Source organism: Petromyzon marinus, chromosome 43 (assembly GCF_048934315.1).
Source record: "Petromyzon marinus isolate PM22_M1 ecotype Great Lakes invasive population chromosome 43, UKy_Petmar_22M1.pri1.0, whole genome shotgun sequence".
Lineage (NCBI taxonomy): Eukaryota > Metazoa > Chordata > Hyperoartia > Petromyzontiformes > Petromyzontidae > Petromyzon > Petromyzon marinus.
Window position 1 is genome coordinate 7,463,178 of NC_133709.1, and position 20,165 is coordinate 7,483,342.

Consider the following 20,165-nt stretch of genomic DNA (forward strand, 5'->3'; position numbering starts at 1 on the left):
TTCATAATGACCGTGGGATTGGGATTTGGTTACCCAAGCCAAACAGTGGCTTCGGTGCCTTTGGTGGTTGGTTGGTGGTTGGTGAGGTGGTGGGTGGGGGGGGGTATAACAACGTCATCGTCAACTTGCAATCTCGTCTTGATTTGAAGCTTTGCATCTAGCCGCTCAACCACCCACACAAGGCAACAACGCGCTCACACGAATCGAGCGGCCCCTCGCCATTGGCTCGCCTCGTAACGTTAAGGCCCTCCCGTCAGTGGCAGCAACTTCCAGCCACCACCAATCCACCACCAACCCCATCCCCACACCCCCCTCCTCCTCCTCCCTCCCCGCCGTCTTTTGACAGCACTGAGCCGGAAAAGGCCGACAGCAGCAGCACGTGTGTGTGTGTGCGAGCTCGTCCTGTTTGCCCTTGCGTGCCGTCGTTGTGTCACGAAGGCACATTTGTGTGGGGGGCGGTTTTCTGGCCTACACGGTGGTGCCTTGTTGGTGGTGGTGGTGTTATTATTATTCAAGTGTCACTGTCGTTTTGTAGCAGAGCTCAACATTGGCGTGCGACGTTTGGGAGGGGAAAGGGCGGCGGCGTTGTCTTTCGTGAACGTTAACGAGTGATAATCTCCGTGCGGATTTGTGTTGTCTTCCGGCTCGCCTGCCATAGCCGTGTTTTTTTTTGTTGGTTATAAAACGACAAGGGCGAACAATGTCGCGGGCTACCCAGACAACAAAGGAGTGGGGTGGATAAGATACTGGTTAACGGTTAACGTAGCGATTGAATATCCATCGTATACGGTATCATGATCGGCTTCATGGGACCAGATGCTTAACGGGGATTCATTGGGGCAAGGTAGGGCGGCAGGGGGTTAAAGTGCAAGTGATAGAGACGTAGTCATCGTTAGGCACATGCTTGCATCTCTACACTTAACATAATTGATACAGTGTACGGTACTGTGCTGTATCGCAATTTGGGCAAAAGGTCCACGTGTGTAGTTCTAGGTGACTTTGAATCTCCACGTGGTTGTGATTTTACATAGGGAAGAGCGGTTGCAAAGAACAACATCGTCAACGCCACGTCGTCGTTCCAATCGACATTTAAACCCGTGAGAGTTAAACGTTGTGTTATTTAAACCTTCCGGTAGAACAAACACACGGACGTCTTGTTTTGTGGGCCACGCGTAAAACGGGAGGACAGTCGTCTGTACAAAGTACGTAAAAACATTTAAAAAAAAGCAATTAAACCCAACCCAGACGGAACGTAAAAATGTAGGGCTAAAGTTGACATTAACTGCGCGTGTACGTTTACGTCGCTCGTTGATTAAAACGCGAACAACTTTTGAGAAGTCATCTTTAGCGCGTCAACTTGGGGCCAACATGGTCGATGCCTTAGCTTTAAGACTGCGTTGTCGTCAATGTTGATGGGTTGGATGTAAGTGTCCGATGGTTGTGAGTTAAACGTTCTCAGAGCGGCGGTGGTGTTGGCGGTGGCTCTCAACTGGTTCCGAGTTTGTCGGAGTTCGGAGTGCTCGGTCCCAAAAAAATCGACCGTCGCCGAGCAAAAAGGGCCTCTTCGGAACACGCCAAGCGGCCGGCAACAAACCAGCAACCATTGCAAGTTTTAACAGATTCGAGTTAACGTACAAGACGAGGGATGGCGAGATAACAAAAACAAAAAAAAATCCATTGTGTATCGGCTTGAACGATGAGAGTTGTCGCCACGACCACGCCGGCGTGTTTGTTACGTCAAGTAAGAGTGATGTATAATCACGCTTGATGTATAAATTACTTGCTTAGTAGTAGCTACGTTAATGTTGTTTGGCCAGCGAAGCGGTGTGTGCGATTGTGTAGATTTGCTGGATGGACCCATACGCAGTTAAGCGATTATACAAGCAGCTACCGAACGTGGGTTTGGAACTTTTCTCTTGCCCCCCCCCCAGTGTGTGATTGGTCGCATGCAACTTTACGCGTGATAGTGTCAAGAGTTTTCTCTTAAGGCATTTGCCGGTAACTACGTCGTGTTAGGAAGTTACTATAGTGTTGCGAGTGCAGCTGATTGACGTCAATAGTTTAGGAGGTGTTTGATGTTTACATCGATTTTCGCGATGGCTTTAGCCTTAGTATAGCCGTTCGTCATCTTATATAAGAGGCGCGGTTTACGTTAAAACAGTGACTTTCGGATGATAATTCGGAGTTGATGCTGCCTTTCATTCGATTGTACTTTAATTTAAAGTGTGGGTATGGCTAAACATTACATGTCGGTTTATTTAAGTATTTAAGCAATCGTAATTTTGTTTTAAGTACGTTTAAGCTTTCAAGCCAACCGTGTTTCATTAAGAACGACAAAAGCTCTTCTACACACAACAAGACACGACTTCACCTTTGTGAGTCTGATTAAACTGTTGGGCAAACACTGGTGGTTGGTGGTGGTGGTTGTTGGGCACCTGGACCTTTGGACGGGTTTATTTTCTTCGGTACAGCTGGATCCAACTTATCATTGACAAGGCCCGAATCTTTATTAACCCAAGGGGGTCCTTCTGGAGGCCAAGAGTATTTTTTTCTTTACTCCCAGGATTTGTGTGTCAGCAAAGCGAGTGGCGCATACAGGGGTTCTCGTTAATCAATTACCGAGCAGGTTTTTAAGTGGGCTCGCTTAGCCCATCCGTTAGACGAAGTTTCTCACCCGACCCGACGAAACAGACTCCTTAAAGCCAGAGAGAGAGATTGTAATTTATAGAAACACAAGTGTGAGAGATTGTTAATTCAAGAGCGCGATTGCCAATGGTTAGTTTGCGAGATTCACCGTTGCCATGCCGGTTTATAAGTAAAACATATCTCCTGCTGCTGCTGCTTGCCGCCTTTAACTTAATTGTCGCATTGCACAAAAAATGACGAAACTTGAACTTTAGTTTGTATTTTACAACGCAATCTCAGGGATTATCTTCGTTTTACCACCCGCTATACATGCATTTAAGCTACGCCTAGCCACTTTTTCTGGGCCTCTCCAAACCCACAGCAGCAGGGCGCACGCCAGATAGCTGCTTTTTGGTAGCAATGGGCAAGCTAACCTTCTCATGGGTGGACTACCTCATCTTCGCCATCCTGCTGGTCATCTCCACTGCAATTGGCCTCTACTACGCCCTGAGCGGCGGTCGCCAGAAAACCACCCAGGAGTTTCTGCTGGCCGACAGAAGCATGGGCTTCGTGCCCGTGGCTCTGTCGCTCCTCGCCACCTTCCAGTCGGCGGTGGCCATCCTCGGGGTGCCCGCCGAGATCTACACCTTTGGCACTCAGTACTGGTTCCTGGGAGTCAGCTACATCTTCGGGCTCCTCATTCCCGCGCACGTTTTCCTACCGCTCTTCTATCGGCTCAAGGTGACCAGCGCCTACGAGGTGGGTGCTTTGGAACCATCGGCGTGGCTTTGCGCGCTTGCGTTGTGCCGCCCGCCGCGCTTGCGTTGTGCCGTGCGCCGCGCTTGCGGTGACGCAGTGGTTTGGCGCAAGTGGATTAGCGCAGTGCGCTGGGAAACCCAGCGAGCCGAGTTCAATTCGTGCTCAAGGCCACCGACGGGCCAGTGACGGATTAATTGAAAGCGGTCCGTGGGCCTCCTCCCCTAGGTCGATTCGGCCTCAAATGAGTACTTGGTGCGGTGTGTAAACATCGCCACCGGGGAGACAAAGGTGTGGTTCTGGCGTCAGTCTTCTTGGGTGCTCGCCAAGAGCACTTGGCCCAACAGTCTGTTAGAGGGTTTGAGGGAGGTATTTGTGAACTTGAAATATGTTGTGTGTACTCGTATGTTCATTGTGCGTGGGGTATGTGTTTGCTAAATGTTGGCACATTCCTCCAGGGAGTTTGGCTCAACAGCCATCGAATATCTATAACTTCGAGATTTATTCATTTCACTGTGCGATTTAAAGTGGTCAAGAAACAATTTTATTTTTCTACCTCGTGACCTCAGCCAGCATCCTACCAGGACGGCCTTCATCAAGCTCATCACCTCAGATAATGTACTTTTTCCAAATCTGCCTTCCCTGGATTGTCCTAAATGGCATTCTCTCCACAACCAACTCGAGAAACTTGCCTGTTCTGCTTTCTCTCTATCCAATTGCTTTTCTCTGCCAAACCTACATTTCTAGATTTTCCTGTCGTCTTAGGCCTACCTTTCTCATAGTCCAGGCTTCTGCCTCATACGACACTAAGCTCCATACGAAGATATCCGTGAGTCTCTTCTTGAACTGTCTGCACATTTGTTATGTGAGTAGCATTTTAACCTTATGGATGGTACCCCGGGGTACCATAGAATCCCGGCTCTCGCATAATGTCCGTGATGCAGTAATTTTTAGTCTGTTGATGGTTGGCGATGCGGCAATGGATTCATCCCGACGAGCTGTACACGATGCACCGCTACGGTGCGTACTGGGGTTCAGGGTTTCGGCGCAATCGTCCTCGCTGCGTTTCAACATTGTGGAGTGTGGCACTGATTTCGGATTGATTGGTTACCCCAGTCGTGGAGTTAAGTACACCCCTGGAAAAAATAGTGTCCCAGAAATAAAATATTTAATTTGCCTGGGCCATTTTGTATTATTTGATACCCCGGGGTACCCGCCATAAGGATCATTTGTCTTCTGTTTAATGCTGTATTTTTTCATAAGGCACTCCTGGCTCTAATCTCTTGAAAAAAAACAAGAAAAAGCATCGGTCCTCAAACGTTCACAGGAGGGGTTCTACATGGACATGTTTTTCAATTTCTATGATGTTTAGCATGTGGGAGAAAATCTATGTGTATGTGCGATTCAGGTATCCTTTTGCTGTACTGGTAACCTCCCAGCCCAACGGATGAGGTTTTTTTGCAGGAAACCAAAGTAGCCAGAGAAAGTACACTCACACGATACCATTCATTTAGTTACAACACAACACTAATTAATCATATTTTTTTGAGAAATGGTGAAGGTTTGTGGAGATCTTCATTTAGCAGTGGGTTGACCACGGCTGATTATGGTGCCGATGAAAGTGCCACAGTAGCTCAGTAGCATTGTGATGGATCGAACACATGGCCCAAGTCATTTTGACACTTGAATGAATCTCTCCTACTCTGGTACCACATTAACCAAAGGCGTTAATGTGTTTGGGGAGGTTAATTGAGTCGCATGGCCACTGCGTGTGCAGCCCATGCTAAGTGATTTTCAATTAGTCTATGATGGCCTTCTTATGTATGTAAATATAACATTTTATGGATGCTGTCATGGAATAAATGGTGAGCACACTGTACTTGGCAATGCAGCAGTCACCAGTTTAATCGCTCACCACAACAGGTGAAACACTGGTGCAAGTTTCTTAAATCCCCCCGCAACAGCATTACTCTGAAAATTACTAAAGGGGGCCACTTTCGCCGATAAGTTGTCAATGTGAGGCCCGCCACACCGCCTGCAAGGGGTGTTTTTTTCACATGTGTATTGTCAGGGGCCGCAATAAAGGCTACCAAGGGCTGCCAGTGGCCCGCGGGCCTTGCAATGAAGAACACCGCTCCTAATATTTATCGGCAGGTCGCGTGTGGCGAGGTAAAGTCTGCGTACACCCACCTCTCCAAAGATATCTGGCCGGCATGGCCAACTCCCCTTGGCTTGAAGGGGCTCTCCAGAGCTCCATGCAGTGGAGGCCCTTCTACCGGCTGTGCCATGAGCAGGCACTTGCAGGGCGGCACTTTTATTATGTTATTCTCTTTTATGGACTTAAAACCTTTAAAAAAAATCTATGGGACAATACGTGTTTTATGCAAGGGCAACCTGGGTCAACAAAGTGAGACGTTACAATTAATGTTAAATCTGTAACGTGACACCACACGTTGTCAAAGCAATGCTTAAAACAAATGGTGTGCAAAGGGCAGGTAGAGTATGTATGCTCGTGCGAGGAAATGCTCTTTTTTGCCTTGCTGTACGTGCCATTTGTCAACCCACTGCTGGATGAAGGCCTTACCGTGCGTTTCGTAAGGATTCTTTGACAATACTTCACGCTGATCAGTGCAGGTTGGTTTTAGTTTAGTTCAGTTTATTTATTTTGGTATAGCCCTGTGAGCCATTCGGCTCTTGAGTCGGGTGCAACCACAACAAAACAAAAAACACAAAAACACGAACAAGAAAAACATCTTAAAGTGACTGTGTGTGACTGTGCAAACAGAAAATCCATGAAAAAAACCAGCAAAATATTCCTGAAGGGGGCAGCAGGTTGTGAGTGGATTTTTTGCTGCAAGAGTGCAGTGGTCAGCACAATTATCATTTGTTATTACATATAGACAGTTAAAAACTTATAGCTTTTATTAACACTGCCTTATGAGAGAAAGGTCTAGGTTACAAGCCTACATTGTGTCACAGCTAAGCAAGATTGAGCATGGATGGTGCTTATATGGGTAACCACACTGCACAAAAACTGTCATCGGGTAGCGGTGGGGTTACATGGGGTTTGGCAGTAGAGGTCAGTGCAGGATATTCTTAGCTCTTTCGGTAAAGTCACGTTGAAGGGAAACAATAAAATAATAAAATATATATAAAACAATAAAAATTCTCACGACGTTTCGACCATAACACAAACGGTCGTCATCAGGTGTGTTGGTTCGCATTAATTTATTTATTTTTAAACGGTGTATTTATAAAAAACGTCAGCGCCACGCGCAGCGATTTGGCAGTTTATTTAGAAGGACTAGTCCATCTATGTTCTGAAAAGAGGAGGGAGACGAAAAATTAATGTATGCTGTCTGAAAGCCACTGTAAGCGTGAACAATCAATGAAGACCTGAAATTGTTAATCAAATCTTTCCAATGATTGCTAAGCCAGAATACATCTTCTCGGTTGAAATTGTCTCTGTGCTTGTATATGTGGATAGCGTCATGAACGAATCTCTCATGGTAGCCAGATGGCTTACAAAGAACCTCTGTCTTGGAAAAGTCAATGTCATGTGAGCCTACTGAACTATAACAATGATCTGCCACGGCCGAGGTGTTGGTCCTACCGTGTTTAAGGTCTGCTTTGTGTTCAGGAATGCGGTCCGAGACATGGCGTTTGGTTTCTCCAATGTAACTACTACCTCAGAGGCAACTTAGTTTGTAGACACCAGGGTACTGTATGTCCGGAATCACATCTTTTACAGACGGAACCAGATCACGGATTTTATGTAATGTGTTGAAACGGACCTGGATCTTGTGTTTATTCAAGATTTTGGAAATCTTTTTTGTGATCCCCGCAATGTAGGGTAAAGTGATGGTTTTGTAAGGCTCCTCAAGAGGGTCCTTCATGGTTTGAGTGATAGCTTTGCGGATTGTATAGTCGGAGTAACCATTAGCCTTAAGAGCTTGGTGTACATGCTTGAGTTCACTGCCTATGTGTTCCTGGTCGGATATGCATTGGGCTCTATGGTACAGAGTCTTGATGAGTGAATTCTGCTGTGATGGATGGTGGTGGGAATCCGGTTTCAGAGAAGCATCCGTATGGGTAGCTTTCCTGTTGACAGAGTGGCTCATTGAACCATCAGGTCTCTTTTTTATTAGGACATCCAAAAAGGTAGCTTGCCATCTTTTTCGACTTCCATGGTAAATCTGAATTGATGTGGTCGAAGAATTGGTCTAGAGCAGGCCGGCCATGTGGCCAGATGACAAAAGTGTCATCCACGTACCTCTTCCATAAGGTTGGGCGCAGAGTGGCAGTCTCGATGGCGTCAGTCTCAAATGTATCCATGAAAATGTTAGCTATAACCGGAGATAGGGGGGAGCCCATTGGGGTGCCCTCAGTTTGTTTGTAGAAAGTTCCATTCCAAGTGAAGTATGTATTGGTTAAACAGTGTCTCACCAGGGGGGGTACCTCAGTGTTTAGTCCTTGATGAACCAAGGGGGGGTACCTCAGTGTTTAGTCCTTGATGAACCAACTCTTCAATGATTGCGATGGTGTCAGGTACAGGAACCTTGGTGAATAAGGAAACTACATCAAAACTGACAAGCAGGTCGTCTGGGGACAGGGAAATACCCTTAATTGTCGATACCAGGTGAGTAGAAATTTGTACCGCAGAGGTGGTTTTTCCAGTGAAAGGACGCAGGATTTCAGACAAAAAACGAGCCAGTTTGTAGGTGGGGGAGTTGATAGTCGAGACGATGGGACGAAGGGGTGTATCTACTTTATGTATTTTTAGTAAGCCGTATAATCTTGGTGGCCTGGCAGCAGAAGGTTTCAACGAAAACTGTTTAGATTGATCAATTAATGCGGTTGAATCAGAAATTAGTTTGTTGGTTTGTGTGACGAGGCTGTTGGTGGGATCTCTTTATTTTTGTTTAACTACCATCATCGAGTAATTCTTTAATTTTGTTGTATTCTATTTTATCCATGATGACAGTAGCATTGCCCTTGTCAGCTGAGAGGACAACAATGTCATCCCTCTTTTTTAATTTATATAATTCAAAACGCTAATCTTTGCTGAGGTTGCTAGCTGGCATCTTAGCGTTTTTGAGGGTTGCAGCGATTTCAGATCTTGCTACGTCTGCAGCGATGTGACCCAGGCCCCTGAGAGCAACGTCTACTTGGGCAATTATATCATTAACTGGTATGTGTTTAGGTGTGACTGCAAAGTTTAGACCTTTAGCTAAAACGGATTTCAGACCATCGGAAATATAACTGTTACTGCGATTAATTACGACTTTGTTAACGTCTAACTTTTTGGTGTGTGGGTCCGGTCTTTCGTTGAAGAGGAGGTTAAATTTGGAAATCAGGTTGTCCTTACATTTGGTCGACATAGTAGCAGCTGAAGAGGCAGTAATATTGTCTACATGTTCCCAATCCGATGTGGACATTGTTGCCATCAATGGTAAGTGTGATTTGTAGAGTGTCTTGTCTAACTGATCTAGTTCGGTGCATATAAGTCTGATTTTTTCTGAGATAAGAGCTAAGCTAGTTTTGAAAAGAATTCGTTTCACATTAGAAGAAGTTACAGCAGCAGAGGTCAGTGTAAATGCGATTGGTATTACCCCAGAGTCACGGCATCTCTTCAGAAAGGTGAGAGACTCGATCAGCTGAGCCTTCTTATCCCGGAGTTTGTTGAAGGATCTTAAAGTTGATTTAAAGCTTTCGCGACTGCAGTAATTCATATTCTTAGCTCTTTTGGTAAAGTCACGTTGAAGGGAAACAATAAAATAATAAAATATATATAAAACAATAAAAATTCTCACGACGTTTCGACTATAACACAAACGGTTGTCATCAGGTGTCGGTTTGCATTAATTTATTTATTTTTTAAAACGGCGTATTTATAAAAAAAAACGTCAGCGCCACGCGCAGCGATTTGACAGTTTATTTAGAAGGACTAGTCCATCTATGTTCTGAGAAGAGGAGGGGGGAGACGAAAAATTAATGTATGCTGTCTGAAAGCCACTGTAAGCGTGAACATCAATTAAGACCTGAAATGGTTAATCAAATATTTCCAATGATTGCTAAGCCAGAATCCATCTTCTCGGTTGAAATTGTCTCTGTGCTTGTATATGTGGATAGCCTCATGAACGAATCTCTCATGGTAGCCAGATGGCTTACAAAGAACCTCTGTCTTGGAAAAGTCAATGTCATGTGAGCCTACTGAATTATAACAATGATCTGCCACGGCCAGGGTGTTGGTCCTACCGTGTTTAAGGTCTGCTTTGTGTTCAGGAATGCCGTCCGAGACATGTCGTTTGGTTTCTCCAATGTAACTACTACCACAGAGGCAACTTAGTTTGTAGACACCAGGGTACTGTATGTCCGGAATCACATCTTTTACAGACGGAACCAGATCACGGATTTTATGTAATGTGTTGAAACGGACCTGGATCTTGTACTATACTTATATGGTTCCATATCTACGCTTGCTGCCTTCAACCCACACTTACCAGCACGGTGAAGTATGGTCTGACAATCCCCATGATCGACGTGGCATGGGGAGGCATAATTCATCCAACTAGTGCACTGACAAAGGCCTGGATATTATTATTGTTAACATGTGAATTGCTGTGTGAAAGCTTTAATGCATGCCACGACACATTTGTGTCAGAGTTACTACCATTTTCTGTATAACCGTACGAGAGCCCATTGACACAAATCTCGTGTGCTCTGTGTGATGAAATGTGATTTTGCGGAAGCAATTTACAGTGGATAATGAAGACGTGTGATACGTGATGATTTGCAGATAATTGTGTTTTATGCTTACGTTGAGGTGGATGTTGTGCTTTTATTTTCACAGTATTTGGGGCTCAGATTTAACAAGTCTGTGAGGATTGCAGGAACGTTAACATTCATCTTCCAAATGGTAAATACTACACATCACCACTTTACAGTGCTTAACACCACTGCCTCCATAATTCGTAACAATTGTTCAGTTAATTTCATCTCAATAAATCTCATGTTCATAAATCATCCTGGGCTTTGATCAAATGGCCTGGAATACGCTCGATCTCTGTCAGATCTCGGAAGCTTGGCAGAGCTGTTTCTGCATAGTGCTTGGATGAGTGACTGCCATACATGAACCGTGTGTTTTAGGCTGCCGATGGGCATATGTTGTAAGCAGAAGACAGTCCAAGATAATCTGTTGTACTGTACTATGCCCCAACTTCTGCTAGCCGCTACATCAACTGTCACTGATCAGCGTGGTGGAGTATGGTTAAATAACCCCCACTACCCCAATGGTGTGGGGAGGTCCTTATTTTAGTAGTGGATTGACTATGTCATCATCTGAACACCACTGCAGTTCATTGTAAAATTGTAACTGCTTTACATTGTAAAAAGTTCACTCCTTTGATCGTTTATAAATATTAGAAATAAACACTGAACGTCTTTATTCTTCAAGAGATTAACATGAACAATCCTGAAAGGAGTTTATTTCTTTAGCGTTTGGCAAGTGAGCTTTGACACCTGCAGTGAGCTTTGACACCTGCTCCGGCGATGATGCGTGTCGGATGGTTCTGTCCACAGGATTACCAATGATGTAAGGATCAAAGAGATTGAGTTTATTTAATTTGTTGCATGGATGATCCTGGCTATTTTATAAGGGAGATCTGTGGTGTTTGAGCACATACAACAAAACAAAGGCAAAAACATCAAGAATGCAGAGAATAAGTGCAGGACCCTTGGGGTTTATTGCACAACTGATAAACGAGGTACTTAACGGCTATTTTCCTTAGAAATTGACATAATCACTAGTACATTTAATCAAGGTGCACGTTGTCATTTTAAGGTGTAGCAATTTAATTGGACCTGAAACGAAATGTAAGTTCTTTCAATTATTGCGTGACGGCAACTATCTAATCATAACTGATATTGCCCACTGTGAGTCTTAAGTATTTTCTGTAATTCCCACATTGCATCAGGCTGTTATGAATGCTGCTAAGGGGAGGGGTTTTCTTGCACCTTTCAGACAACATCGCTCTTTTCCAAGGATAATTGCTGTACATTAGATTAGTATGAGCTATGCTATTGCATTATTTAAAAAGGTTATAACTCGGTTTGGAAAATCGCTTCGCAAAGCTATAATGTAATACTAAATCGCATGACTAGTTTCCTTGTCTTTGTTGATAGCGATATTTCTCATTATTGTACGTTAGATATATTTCCTGTTGGTGATCATGCTAATGGACAGTTGTGGTTGCAGGGTTCATTGCAGGGCTTGGAATGGTCTATAGAAAGACCGATCTCAATTGCATCATAGTCTGCGTCATCACCAGCAATGTGTCCTTTGGTTTTACATTCATGATTAAAGGGGTCACGGAGGAGGTCTGCATTATACGCACGCACTCGTTGATTATTTTGTCCCACGTCACCAGCTGTAGTGACACCAAAGGTCGTGATATATGAGAGTCTGCTTGGTACATGAGAGTGCTGTGACATCAGCCACCTCGTGTACCAAGCATCATAATTTACAGTTATAAAACAATTACATTGAGAGGCAGAGAATGTATCACGTGGATTGGCGAACGTGTGAAAGTCAGCCGGTGTAATTGAGTGTTAGGAAAAGATAAAGGAGAGTGAGTCGGTGTGCTTGGGCAGCAACACACCTCTATAAGGGGATGATGGTCGGTAATGAAAACGAATGCCGGAGTGGCAGTGGCTTTTGGCTGGCCATCAAACAAAGATGGTCACTCCATCGCGCGCTTTCAGATGCGCTTCTTTGGCCGTCTGGAATGCTCTTCCAATATTAGGAAGCCACTGGAGCTATGCACATTTAAATCTAGATTGAAAACTCATCTCTTTGGAACTGCTTTTTGTGTTTAGTTTGTTGTCCTTCCCCCACACCTCTGATGAGCAAGGTTGACTACGTACAGTGCGAAATAAGTTCAACATACATACATACATACGAGAGAGGATGTTGACTGCAGAGATGGAGTGATAAAATCAGCTCATGTGGAGGCTCCATTTTACCCTAGATGAGCCAGCGCGACCTAAATTGGCGTCCTTTAGCGACTCCAATCTTTGACGTGGTTGGAATTGTTTCGTGAGAAAAAGTCTCTAATTGCCATTTTCAACAGGAAGAGAAAAATAAAATACGTGAATTACCAACACTTATATAAAGTATATGTAATACATAAAAGACAAGACATTACGTTTAAAATATCAACAAAGCAATGTATACCCTAGCCCAGGGGTCGGTAACTTATGGCTCAGGAGCCGCATGCTTTTTAAGGACCACCGTCTCATTCACATGCTCTTAAATTATTCAGTTTTCTTGCGAATTCGAACAAAAATGGATCTCCTTGTTATGTTGGTTGCCGACCCCTGCCCCTAGCAAATATAAGAGTTTAGAATAAATTATAGCTTATTATTATTATCAAGTTCATTCCCTAAAAAAAAAAATGGAATAAGTGCAAATGACCATCTCGCCTTATGTATATGCGCTGCAGAGTTGGGTTTTTAATAAACTTTCACATTTATTTAAACAATTCGCTGCTCTGACGGCTTGGGGGTAGATCTTTTGATGATGTCGGAACCAGGCAGCTAAAGGAACGCCTGCACAAAGTCACGCAGGGAATGGGAGAAGATGTAAAGGAATTGTCACTTATTACTGCCAATTACTTCTTACAGGGACTCTTCTACTTTCGAACGAGTTAGGTTCCAGAGGTCTGTTCGTAAGTCGATTTGTCCGTAAGTCCAACTCTACTCCGGGGAATCGCTTTAAAAGTTGTATAATCTCCTGTAGATGTAGATGGCACTGGTTCTTCATGTTCTGCAGATACAGATGCCACCACCGCTATCTATTGCACAGCGGTTGGAACTTGTGACTCTTGATCCGAACAGGCAACTGAACATATGAACAGGTTTGTTCGTATCTCTGAAAGTCGAATTTCCCTGTATTTGTAAGGATGAGAGTTGACCTTTGTGTTCTCTTCACGCGATCACCCAAAAGGTGGGGGCCCCAAGTACGTTGTTGCAACAGGTCCCCATTGTGAAGGTGGAGAGATTTTTGCCTCGCAACATCCAGCAGATGTGGCTCAGAAAATCTAAACTGGTTCAGAGTTTGCTTGAACAATTTCAGATGGAAAATATTTCTCCGGAATGCCCATTCAGCATTGGCCAGTGGACACCATTTACGTGTGACCCACGATCCTCCATGATGTGCACCTAGTTCTATTATATACACACCTGTGACCTGATCTCCTCGGATCTCTGAAGCTAAGCAGCATGGAGCCTGGATAGTGCTGGGATTGGGTGACCACCAATCACGAGAGGTGTTACTGTATAGGCTGTAGACCAATGGTTCTCAAAGTGTGGTACCCGAACCACCGGTGGTCCTTGAAGGTCCTCCAGGTGGTCCGCGGAGCCGTGATTCAAATGCAGGTTGATCTGGAAACAATGTTTTGACCTTTTGTGTCTGACATTAATGAATATTTTACTGATGATATTTAATGACAAATTTAAATTAAGTAAACTACCCAAATCCTAAGATATAAATGCCCCTCCCCCCCCAATAAAAACCTAAAAGCTGCGTAAAAAATTATAATGTTTCAGTCATATGAATTATTTTGTTTGACTGGTATTTAGAGAGAAGCGAATGCGTTTTGTCACCAGCGTGGGGGGCTATGTAGTCCGCGGAAATTTTTGCATTGGCCGAGTGGTTCGCGGGGCTAAAACAAGTTTGAGAAACTCTGCTCTAGACAGAGGGACAGCGTGGCGGGCATCAGAGGGTGCTACCACACACGCGCTCCCTGCCTTCACCAACCTTGAACTAAGCAGCGCAAGGGAAAGATGATTATATAACTCCCATCACATGAGGAGAGTCTTCATCCAGCAGTGGCTTGACATACACAAGTGCATGTGTCGATAATCTGCGTGTGTGTTTGCTTTTGCAGGTGGTGTATATGGGTGTTGTTCTCTACACCCCAGCTTTAGCTCTTAATGCAGGTAAATGTACTTCCTTTGTGTCTGGCTATACATGCTTGTACGCAATTCTGGTTATGGCTCTCACGATTTACCCCCATTCCATTAAATTAACTGCTGTGGTTCGATTTTGATTTAAAGCTTTCGTGACTGCAGGGATTCAAGTCCTTGTTTTATTGTTTTATATATTTTTTTATTGTTTCCCTTCTACGTGACTTTGCTGTGGTTCGACTGAATCCTTTGTTCCTTGTTTTCACATTGTGGGGAATCTAGCGACTTCTGTTGCTGCTAAAGAGGTCGTGTAACCCAATAACTAACGGCCAACAAATTCAGTATGAACAAAACATTTGTTCATACACTTGTGATTCAACGCACGTATCGTAAAGTTATTCATTTACTTATTTTTGTTGTATTTTTGCTTTTGGGGTGTTGTATTATGTTTTGGGTTATTATAGCGTTATATATTCGTGTTGTGACAACGCCCAAAGAACAAGGAAATTGCCAAGTCCCCCCAAGTCTCGGAAGCTAAGCAGGCTTGGGCCTGGATATTGCACCATGCATGCTAGGTTTAGTTCAGTTCATTTATTAGGGAGATCCCTGTGAGCCATTCGGCTCTTGAATCGGGTGCAACCGCAACAAACAAAAACACGAACAAGAAACATCTTAAAGTGACTACGCGCAACAGAAAAATCCAGGAAAAAACAGCAAAGTCTTCCAGAAAAAAGCACCGTATATCAATGCTGTGTGCAAAAATCCCAGTGGGATGCAAGTCAAACAATAACAACCATGAGACAATTTAGATTAAAGTTATCAGTCTAACTCTGTACAACAACAACCAAATATGGCTAATCCAAAACGTTTTCGAAATCACCAAAATAAAGCTATAAAAACAATGTAACAGTGATCATAGGCGGCTGCGGCGCTGTGCTGAGTAATAGTGCGCAGGAGACTGCAGCAAAATCCATCATTGTATTGTGATTCTATGCTTCCATGCCTATGCTGCCCACCTTCACCAAACCACGCTGACCAGCATGGCGAAGTATGTTAAAATGAAACCCACACGGCGTGTGGAGGAGGCGCTTTTTCCAGCAGTTGACTTGCAAAAAGAGCCGTGCATGTGCATTTGGTTTCGTGTTCCATGTTTGTGCTAGTCTCTGTGCCGTGCGTCACTCTTAGAATTTGTCATGTCGCTGCCGTGTGATGCGAAGTGGGGTGTTCCGGTGTTAACGATTCAGTGTTGACTTGTGTTGCTTTGTGCTGCAGTGACAGGACTGAATGTGTGGATATCGGTGGTGGTGCTTGGAGTCATCTGCACTATTTACACCACCATTGTGAGTATTAGCCATGCATCCACACTTGAGCGAGTACAACAAAGCATCAAAACAAATAATTTGATACATTTGCTGTTCGTGCCATCCCAAGTCCCAAGTCTGTCAGAGGCGCAGTATTTCGCTGATGGGAATCGCCTACAGTGTGCATTAGAAGTTTAGCGATTCATCTTCCCAGCAATTTTCTTCTTTCGTCTGGCAGATGTAGATGCAGAGCAACAACTACAATTTCACATTCAGGTGGTCAAGCCAGATAACCGTGTCAGGAGCAGCGAAGTGTATCACTGTAATGTCTCCTTCGTATTTGTGGATTGGGCATTCCCAGCAATTATATGAATTGTCACTATTCAGGGTCCCAATTCGATTTAAGTTTTTTTAGTTTTTACATTTTTTAGCAAATGTAGTTGCTGCAGTGGTTACATAAAACCATTGCATATGAATAAAAAAGCATCAGTCCATTTGCACTTAATACCTTGCGTGTTTCTTGGCTTTGGCATTTTGCTTTCTGAATGTGGTCAAATCATGTGGGCTTGTGTGTGGCTGTGCGCACGGTTGAATTATTGAAAGTCTGTTGTGTATGCCTGGAGGAATAACATCCGAATGAGTTCTCATCAGTTGATGGTATCAGTTGATAAGCGGTGGATTCTTTCAATGCCTCCATTGAGTTATCAGAGTTTATAGTGATTCACTGCTTACATTGTCAATCACACACCATACCCTATTTGATATTCACTTGTGAAGGTAGTTGGCAGATCTGTATTAATTCATTTTACTGTGACCCATGAAAAATGATGATTAATGTTTTCTAGATAGATTACATCTCACAGATTCTTTCGTTGAATCAGAGACCAGGTGTTTGATTAGGATATTGGTTTCCACCCAAATCTGTCGTCATTTCACTGAGGTGGTAAAGCCAGAATTTACAAGACCTCCGGCTGTGGTAAAGAACGATTTACCTGCTTTCTGGTGACGGTTCGGTAGAATGAAGTGATCCGAATGGACATGTTGTGGATACAGGATTCTGTGTTATCTTGTACAGTACATGCATGTGTGTGTGTTGGGGAGCAGTAGTGTAGTGGTTAGCCCACTGCTCTACTAACCTGGCAATATAAATTAAATTCCTACCTACGACCAATAACAGTGGCGAACATTTGAGCTAGTCCTGGACATCCACTAGATTGATTCAGCCTTAAGTTAGTTTTGTGGTGCGGTGTGTAAACATCAGCACTGGGGATAGAAATGCGGCTGGACATGGTGTTGGCCACCCACCCCCTTGTGTACAGTGTTGTCCTTCATAGGTACTCACTAACAGCATTTGCCCCAACAGTCTGTGAAAAGCTATGCGGGGGATCTTTGTATTTTTCAGGGCGGGCTGAAGGCGGTGATTTGGACGGACGTATTCCAGACGCTGGTGATGATCGCGGGCCAACTTGCCGTCATCATTGTCGGTGCTCAGAACGCGGGCGGCATCGCAAATGTTTGGGAAATCAACTCTAACGCTGGCAAACTATCTGGCATTGAGTGAGCACTTGCACGTACTATTAAATCACTGCGTATACACCTGCGCACCATAGTTGGTTGAATGGATAGTCACCAATCTAGATTTGAAGTTTTCGTGACTGCAGGGATCCATCACGACGTTTCGGGCGCAACGCAAGCGTCCGTCATCAACGGGCGCTTGTGCTGCGCCCGAAACGTCGTGATTTAATTAATTTTATTTTATACCTACGTGACATTACCGAAAGAACCTGAGAGTATGGATAGTCATCCTTTGCATTTTTGGCCTCTGGGTCTGTGCTCAGTAACCATGGGAATATAAACAAAGTGAGGCCTGCTCTGCTGTAATGCATGCTACCCTCCCTGGCATTTGCCACTTGTGTGTTTCACATTATAGTTATCATACCCTCTTCATAACATGCATTGCAAAGTTTTGAATAATCCAGTTCCAGCCAGTTCTACTGATTGGGTAATATTTTTCGGAACTTCAACCCGTTCATAAAACCACATGGCATGAGTGACCTGGAGGACCATTATAGTTTTTGCCCTCTACCGCCAGATCACTTTACATATTGGGAGCAATACTGCAGTGTTCCCACCAGGTGTCAGTCACATCGCCCATTGTGATCTCGTATGGAGAACATTTTCAGGTCATATCTCTATTTAACTTGGGTGAACATATGTCAAGATCAATATAGTGGGTCTCTGGTTTATTCCAGTCAAAACGAGCTCTTACTCAACACCACAAATTACTCAGGTGCCACAACTAGATCAACAAATTACGTGATTTATATAGGATAAAAAGGATCAATTAAAAAAATGTGTTGATATTTAACAGTCCTCTTGAATTGCGTTAGAAATCTTACAAAAAAAGTCCCCAAAGAACCAGAGATTAATTTCAGCTGCGCCTGTCGCTCATCCTGAAAAAGATTTACACACCTGAGTATTCTACATCCAGTCTACCTCCTGCTACGGCTGTGGCTATTCTAATCTCCATGCTTACTGTAGTCTACCAGGGAACCATGAAAATATTCTGTGAGATTATTAAACCTTGAATAGAACCAACATTGCAATAATGTCTTTCGGCTCCATATTGCTGTCTAGAATCTGTATAGCCTGTCGCTCCACACACTCTTCAACCAGCCACAGGCTCTCCTTTTCCTATGCATGTGAGACACAATGCGACATAAAACCACATCATCCCAGTAAAACATAGAACGTTGGATGGCCAAACGCATGCCAAAGTAGACAAATCATTGCAGGTTTTTCTGGGATCATCGTCAATCAATCAATCTTTTGTGTGCCAATATCGCTCAATGAAGTAGGCTTCAGTGCACATTACAACGGAACGGGAATGATACAGGGGGCACGGAGCAACGAATGAAAAAAGAAACCCGTCACGTCCTCAGCGGCTAACACTTGCTGAGCAATGTAAATTGCAACTGCACGCAAAACAAAGTGCAACCGTGCGCAACAAATCGCACAAAGTTAAGCAGTAAATAAAAATCTATTATAGAAATAAAAATTAAATAGTTTTATTTTATGGGATGGCAAGCCTTAATAAATGTGTCTTGCACAGATCACGGAATTGGGAGACACTCGGCGCGTTTCGGATGTCCGGTGGTGGCAAGCGGCAGGGAGTTTTTGGGGCTGCGCTCGAGAAGGCTTCGTCCCACCCAGTATCGGGTGAAACATCCTGGGCTGTGCAAGTCTTGCTGTTCCCGTGGAACGGAGTGTGTTGTATGTGCCTGACGATAGCGTTGCTGGTTTATTGGGATGATCGTGACGATGGCGTATATGTTTGTGTTGTCCGTGTGTAGCTTTGACCCGGACCCGTTTAAGCGGCACACGTTCTGGACCCTCGGGTTCGGGGGTGTATTCATGATGCTTGCACTCTACGGGGTCAACCAAGCTCAAGTGCAGCGATATCTGAGTGCCCGCTCTGAGAAGGAAGCAATCTTGTGAGTGTTGTTAGTTTGTTGTATTCATTACAAGTTGTCTTAATCACGTTTGGTCGTTAGTACTTCCAGAACACCCGGCGTCTTGCAGCGAATGGCCGTTGATGGACGTTGCTCATTATACGTTGCTGTGGATCATCATGGGTTAAAGCTAACATAAGCAGAACTCCATTCTGTTTCAACAAATATGACAAATATGTTTTATTCCTGCGGCCTATTGGCCTTCCGGACTAACATTATTCACACCAGTTTTGACCTTCTGGGTCTCAACAGGAGAGTGGAGCTTGTTAAACAAATGCTGCTAGATTACCAGATGTTATTGGCAAGACTACTCTGTAAAAACCCATTCAACGCAAAATGCAATGGCATACATAAACTCATTGCGAGGTGCCGTGGAGCATCGTGGGTAAACGCAAATATATATATCCGGAGTCCATTCATGTGGAGAGACCGAATGGAGTTACATGCATGCTTTTTTGCTCCGGCGATTTATTTTTGTGTCCGCACGTGTGTCTGCATGGCGGCGTGAAGACATTGTTTTTAGTTGGTGGGGGGTGGTGGAGGGTGGTGGGGGGTGGTGGGTGGTTTATGTGCCTTAACGATGTGCATGTCTTTGTGCTCACGCTTGTGTGCGCCCGCGTGTACCTGCGTGTGTGCGCATGTCAGTTCCGTGTACTTGGTCTTCCCATGCCAGCAGCTGATGCTGGCCATTGGGTCCATCATGGGCCTGGTTATGTACGCACGCTATCAGGAGTGCAACCCCCGTGTGATGGGTGACGTCACCACCAACGACCAGGTGCTGCAACCCTCTAACTGCACGTGCACACCGCTTGAACAACGCCTGCAAGTGTGTCTGTGCATGTGTGGTGGACACGGGGAGGATGCTGTCATCTGTTGTGCAGCCATGCAGCTACACAAACGCAAAAGCAAAACACACATACGATTGCATGCACATGGATGTGTACGCGTGGATATGCGTGAATGCACGCATGTGTTTGTAAACTCACACTCTCCTATGCGTGGC

General features: G+C 44.4%; 1 protein-coding gene across 1 annotated transcript in view; it reads left to right on the forward strand.

Moving 5' to 3' along the window:
* Positions 1 to 260: 260 nt before the first annotated feature.
* Positions 261 to 20,165, forward strand: part of LOC116951679 (sodium-dependent multivitamin transporter) — a 36,935-nt gene continuing 17,030 nt past the window's right edge. Inside the window, exons 1-8 of the mRNA XM_076073773.1 lie at positions 261 to 2,375; positions 3,008 to 3,384; positions 10,235 to 10,300; positions 14,331 to 14,382; positions 15,622 to 15,689; positions 17,053 to 17,207; positions 19,004 to 19,144; positions 19,808 to 19,937. Of these exons, the coding sequence (XP_075929888.1) occupies positions 3,046 to 3,384; positions 10,235 to 10,300; positions 14,331 to 14,382; positions 15,622 to 15,689; positions 17,053 to 17,207; positions 19,004 to 19,144; positions 19,808 to 19,937 (951 nt within the window). The 5' untranslated portion in view covers positions 261 to 2,375; positions 3,008 to 3,045. The remainder of the gene's footprint in view (positions 2,376 to 3,007; positions 3,385 to 10,234; positions 10,301 to 14,330; positions 14,383 to 15,621; positions 15,690 to 17,052; positions 17,208 to 19,003; positions 19,145 to 19,807; positions 19,938 to 20,165) is intronic.